At 41.8% G+C, this 6,522-nt stretch overlaps 1 protein-coding gene across 1 annotated transcript in view; it reads left to right on the forward strand.

The window, feature by feature from the left end:
• The first annotated feature begins 1,091 nt into the window (after positions 1-1,091).
• Positions 1,092-6,522, forward strand: part of LOC131886711 (uncharacterized) — a 7,499-nt gene continuing 2,068 nt past the window's right edge. The window contains exons 1-2 of the mRNA XM_059235111.1: positions 1,092-1,243; positions 3,991-4,179. Of these exons, the coding sequence (XP_059091094.1) occupies positions 1,111-1,243; positions 3,991-4,179 (322 nt within the window). The 5' untranslated portion in view covers positions 1,092-1,110. The remainder of the gene's footprint in view (positions 1,244-3,990; positions 4,180-6,522) is intronic.

Consider the following 6,522-nt stretch of genomic DNA (forward strand, 5'->3'; position numbering starts at 1 on the left):
ACTAATTAGGGCCCAAATGGGCAAGGCATATTCAAGATGCAGCTGAACAATTGACTTGTTCAGAGTTAGCATCCTGACCCAATCTCTGGACTTAAAGGTACAATATATCCAACCACAAGTTTGAAAAGGACGGTAGGTCTTTCTTGTCGCGTTTGCATTCCCAGTTCTTGATGTGCGGGCAATAATTTATCGGATATGAAGGGGATATTTTGCGACGTAGCTTTGAATGTTTCAAGGGAAGAACCTCCGCGGTAAGGTCATGTTTTGACGGAATGCCACTGTCTTTTATTAGGTCCTCGACAGAAATCATGTCTGACCAACTCTTGCCCAACACAAAGCGGATAACGCGCTTCAGAGTGATCTGGAGCTGCGCCATGACCTCCGATTTCGGATCTTCTTTGCGTATTCGGCACATACCACATACTGCTTGGCCATATCTTAAGTTTGATATTATAAGACCTTGCACTACCGACTTCAACTTGTGTTTAGGTACTGTCTGGCTCAGGCGACCAAGGATGCTCAGTCGTTGCATTATTGTGGTGTTCAGCTTTCGGAAATGAAGCTTGCTTGTTAAGTCGTTGGGTATTTCAAACCCCAGAGCACTCACACAGGAGAGTGGTTCGAGAATGGTTCCGTTAACTGTGATTGGTTGTGGGTTTTGAGGTCGCAAGCTGAAAGTTTTTCCCGGGATGAACAGAAACTGTATTTTTGACATGTCAGGGACCAACCAATTAGACTCAAAATCACAAGACAGATTCAGCCTCTTCTTTAAGATTTTCGATCAAGCTGTATTTATGTTTATAAATAAAAGTTAATTAAAATGAATAATTTTCTCGTCCTCAGCTGCAATGATTCCAATGCCAGTAACGATAAGGAAGCCCACATCATAAATTCTGGCCCTTATTCTAAAAGTTGCAAATATAACTTGTTTTGACTTTTATATCACAGTGCAATGAATCAATCCATTACTTTGTAACCAGTTAATTTGACCCTAAGTGCTGTTGGCTGAATGACAACTACATTATTCATTTTCCTAATTAGCTATCTTAAGCTCCACCAAAAAGAGCAACTGAAGACTTTCCTAGCCAATGTGCGCATTTCCTTTGAAACATGAGAGCTGCCACATTGTTGAATATTGGAGCTCCTCAGTTGATTACTTGGGCAACTGTTTTGGGACTAGCTCAATGTTATATCGTTTTTGGACCAACCGTGGCTCCAAATTTTGAGCGGAAAGAAGGATTGTGTAAGTGTTACGTCTTAATAGAGCTCAATAGCGATCCATCTTTGAGGACATGGTTTGTGTTTGGGTTCAAAAGAGCATCGATGCTCTTAAGCGTTCTCTGGTCGCTTGATAGGGTCATATTCATGACCTAATGACAAGGTGTGTTCCACTCCACTTGGGCAGAGTAGAGGCCAAGAGAGATGTCCAGTAAAAGCCTTAGAAAACCGAATGTTCCGTAATGGCAAATGCCACCCAGGATTTTCGGGGGATTAGGTATGTTGTTGACCTTATTTCCAAACTAGCTGGCTCTACTTCGCCATGTCGGTTACTTTTGTCTTCTTCAAGTACATGTCTCCATGATCTGCTGCATTGGTTTTAGCTTCGAGGATTGATGTGATCATAGAGACGAAGGACTTGTTTAAAAGCAAGAAATTTTGCTCGAGCATGGCCCACCCACTCATCAGTTGCCCTCCCATTTGCCAAGGGGATGATGTGTGGCCATCTACAGTAAGCGAGTATTTAAGGAAGGAAATGGTTTTTGCTGGTTTTCAAAATATTTTAAAGTTGTGCCAAAGAGTAGATACATTTGCAACATATCGTGCTTCATCTGTACTTCTACCTACAATCGAACTTCGATTGATAGATATTGTTCGTCAGCGGACAACGTATCTTAAAATCGAATGTAACTTGGCAAAACTGATATCAGCAAGGAATGCGTTGACCGGCCATCGCTAAGCCGTTGGCGTGGAAACTAAAAGACATCCCCTCATGATTAGTCCTCCCACTTAGCCTACTGGTCTTTGGAGCAAATAAATAATGTCAAAATCTTGGTCGGACATACGTGTGGAAGGTGTTTCTTTAGCACGGTGGATTTCGTGATTTATCAAATGGCGAGAAAAACCTAAACCATTGACAATGTTCATTAGCCTTACGAAATCTACCATTTCCATATTGTACGCAATAAAAACAATGCTTCATTTTACAGAACATAACTTGCCTTTTCAAACACCTGATTGCATTTCGAAATCTCAAAAGTCTTCTCAAATTCAAACGATTGGGCATAATCTTAGTTTGCTAATTGAGGTATGAAATCTTTGGCAGGATTATTTACTATTCTTGACATTTTAACGATTTCGTTGACATTGTATCAGTGTGATTATATGTTTTCAGCCATTCGTCTCCCAATTTTGCCGATATGGCATTAGGAAAATGCATCGTTCAATCGAATTTTCAAAAGTATTGTAATATCATTAAATCAAGACTTTTTTTTTTTAACATATCGTTAAATTGAAGTTCGACTGCAGTCTGCTTCATTGAATGCTTTGCCGTCTAATTTTCTTTGCTTCGGAAATAAGTCGAAAATATTTTTTTTTATCAACCCTTTATTTTGACAACTTGCATTATAACACATTCCATGGCGTGTGTTTGATTGAATAATAATGTGTTAGGAAAATTCAAGTATTCAACATGCCTTCGTGTCCTGCGGTCATGATTTCAAACACTTTTACGGGTGATCATTAGTAAGGTGGTCTTCAAATGATCCTGTACAGAAATGTTTCAAACAAACCAATTTGCTTTCTTCAAGCGTATGGCTCATGTTTTCAGACCCTTTCTAGGGAGGCAGGTGCATATGATTGGCAAGAAGCTCTCGAAATAATCTTGTTATCAGTGTTTGGACATTCACAGGCCTTCATGCAAGACATTTTGCGGGTTTTAGCTAGTGGGACATGATATTAATTTCTTGACCCAGTTCAAAAGCAACCGTCTTTGTTAGGGCATAGCTGCCCCTCCCCATTTCATTTGCCGGGGTCATGTTTTACCTTGGTTTTTTCCCTAGACCCATTTCATGTTGGAATGATATAAATATCACCAATCTAAAAAATCAGCACTGTCTTCAACTCTTAAAGATTCATTGGATTTGAACAAAGACATTGCAACTAAGTGTGATTCTCGAAACCAATTTGTAAAGGTAGATGGCACTTATACTCTATGTGTACATGGGACGGTTCTCTTTGGTTGGAAGAGGCAAAATAATTGGAATATTTTAAAATCATTGTACCTCGGTGTATCTATGAACTATCGACAAACTCTCTTCCAACCAGTTTAACTTTTTCCCTTTGTCCTATGGGTTCGACCGTGAGAGGCACAAAATGGGAAAGGGCGTTCAAATCTCGATGTCACCAGTCGATTTTAAATGTCCCACGGGTTAACCATTTATACATGTGACTAGTGATGACTTTTAACATCCACCCAACATGGGAGCATGTCCTGATTAGTTTTTGGCCGTCCGGCCAACACTCAACCGATGTGATGCCAGTATGAACGTGTTGTTTGCGGCACCCCTGGGTCGTCTTTGGGACCCTTGGCGTGTTTAGATTCCCTTGAAATTTGTACCCACGGTGACCACGTATTCTGCAATTATTTTGGTATGATACAAATTGTGGTCCGTGGAGCTTGACACCCTCAAGAAAGGTTTCAGTTTGACCGCCTCCAGTACTCCCTGGTGAGTGCATTTGCCACCTTTGTTGAGCTAAAGCCCCCCACAATATGGCCAAGGGCTACTTTTTCAATTTTGTACTCTCCCTTCTCCGACGTCCAATGTTAAGTTTAATGGGGTGGAAATTTTCAAGTGGCCGTGGCTCGGCCGATGGACCGGGCTGAACCCGCTCGGCCCCCTCCCCAATCTCACCGCCGGCCAACTTCTCATCAGTCCGGGAGTAACCCACTGAAGGCCGCAAAACCCTCATAGTTGCTTTTTTCCTTTACAGTAGCTTCCCCTTGCCCTGATTCTCATCCTTGGGCTTATGCTAATGGCACTCGATGTTGCGGACACTATCACCAGGTGAATGACTTCCGCATCATTTTGGATTGGTATGACCCAGATCCACTCTGTTCTGAAGGTGATTCAATCCCATGTCCAAGCACTTCTTTGTGCAAGACCACCAATGAACCCATGGGTGAGCTTTTCTTATAATTCATCCGGTTGGAGATCAGTTCTCTAGTGTGTTTTCAACCCCACTGAGTTTAGGAGCAATACCTCATTGTACTAAAGATGAGTCAGTTGAGATTGGCGAAGATAGTCAAATTGAGTTATTGAAAGATCTTGTAGTCACAGATCAAGATGCTTTAGAGGCCATCAGGGATTTGAGACCCTCGAACTCCCCTGGCCCTGATGGGGTGACATTTCAGTTTCTGATGAGATGCTCAAAGATTCTTGCTCCTGTTTTCTCGTACTTGATGCATTGCATCTTGGACAAGGGCAAGTTTTCCTCTTTTTTGAAGCTAGCTCATGTTGTTCAAATCCTTAAAAAGCAAGGTTTGTCGCTCCCCAGTAATTATAAGCCAATTTCTCTCACTTCGAATATTGCGTAGGTGTTTAAGAGAATCATGAAGGTCAAACTTGTAATGTTAAGTGAAGTCCATGAAGTCCTTCCTTCTAGCCAGCATGCGTTCCAAGCACATTTCGGCACGGTTACCCTACTGATTGAACATATACCGGGTGTTCGCGAATCCCTTTCCAGTTTTTTTGCGCCTATTTTTTGAGGTTTTAAATTGATGTTATATGGTTTCATTATAAAATACTGAGGCTTGGGGAGACTAAAAGCTTTCATTTGCGTGGTTGAAATCAATTCTATGACAACAAACAACAGAGTAATGTAAGCATGAAGGAGCTACGTAAGAAGATAGTCACCCGGATTCTAGCTGGGGACAAGCAAAAAGACATCGCCAAGAGGTTCCAGGTCACCCCCAAGACGGCTTTACAATATCTACAAACTTTACCAAGAGACTGGTTGGTATACCATACGAGAAAATGGTGGAAGAAAACCGTTTAGGAGAACACCAAGGCTCATTACTCGTGTGAGGAAGAAAATTGAGAAGAATCCCAGAGTTGGTGTCAGGAAGTTGGCCAAGGACATGGGCATGTCGCCCTCCACCATGAGCAAGGTCGTCAAAAATGATCTAGGATTGAAGTCAAGGGTCCTGGTGCAAGTTCAGACCCTTACAGACCTTCAGAGAGCCAAGAGAGTGAGCAGAGGCAACAAGATCGTCAACCTCCTAACGTCAAAACGGGCCGGTGTTACTCTCTTGTTCAGCAATGAGAAGGACTTCTCAGTTGACCAGTATATCAACAGGAGATAGGATTGGTACCTTGCCAAGACTCCAGATGACGTCGACCCAAGTATCAAGTACATCAACAAGTCGAAATTTCTTGCAAAAGCCATGTTTCTTGGTGTTGTTGGTGCTGTTGGTAGAAGAGCTCCTCCAATTTGGGTGGAAGGAACCTTAAAGGCTGCCTAATAGGCACCTTTAAGCTACAGCTGACTGATGACGTCATCTTAAAAAGGAAAGGCACACAAATCTCCTGGGTGGTCACTTTTCCAGCGCTACTAAGCCTATTGAACACATTTAGCATTCATTCCTCCAAAATTTCAGTGAACAATGTCGCCTAAGCCAGGTAGTCATTACTGTTTAGAGGTTTTGGGCCATCACGATCAAAACTCCAAAGAATAATCCACAATGGAATCTATGGATTGAAGCTGTTCTACCTTTGCAAAGTCGATCATGGCCTTTTAGTTAACAGGCTGCATGAGATTGGGATCCAGGGCAAGGTTATCAAATGGTTAAGAAGTTGCATTTGTGGTAGGAAGCAACTAGTTAAGTTCGAAGGATCACTTAGTAACATACATCGTGGCAAGTCGGTTGTTCCTCGGGGCTCCATTTTGGGTCCTCTCCTTTTCATCATCTTCATTGCTTCACTTCAGAAGCTTAGCATTAGTAATGTCAATATCTCTTCCTATGCAGATGATACAAAATTGGTTTGCAGAAGGGATGGTCAGAATACCAGTTGTTTGGTAAATTTACTCTTGGGTTGCTAAGAGTAACATGGGATTGAAAGTGATAAAATTCCGCTCAATGACCTTTGGGTCAACGCCATTAGACTCTTTGCTATTAGATGATGAAGGTAAGGGCTTTCAGCAGTTCTCATCTATGAAAGATTTAGGTATAGTTCTCCAACATAATGGAAAGTTCGATGAGCATATCCTTTTGAAAGCTCGCTGAGAACAGACGCATTTAGTTTGCTCTCGTTCTTATCTCCCAGGAATTTCGAACCAAGGTGTGACTTCCTCTGTTGCTCCTTGGTCGCTGTGCACGTGTAGTGTTCGTGGTGTTTGTGTGTGGGTGAATGAATGGGAATTGCCATTCATTCACTCAATTAGGTTTGGTTTTTCACGGCTCTTTGGTAAGACGTAATTACTTTAAAACCTAATAAGTTTATTGCTCATTTATGTTTATGTCTA

This window comes from Tigriopus californicus, chromosome 9, assembly GCF_007210705.1.
Source record: "Tigriopus californicus strain San Diego chromosome 9, Tcal_SD_v2.1, whole genome shotgun sequence".
Classification (NCBI taxonomy): Eukaryota; Metazoa; Arthropoda; class Copepoda; order Harpacticoida; family Harpacticidae; genus Tigriopus; species Tigriopus californicus.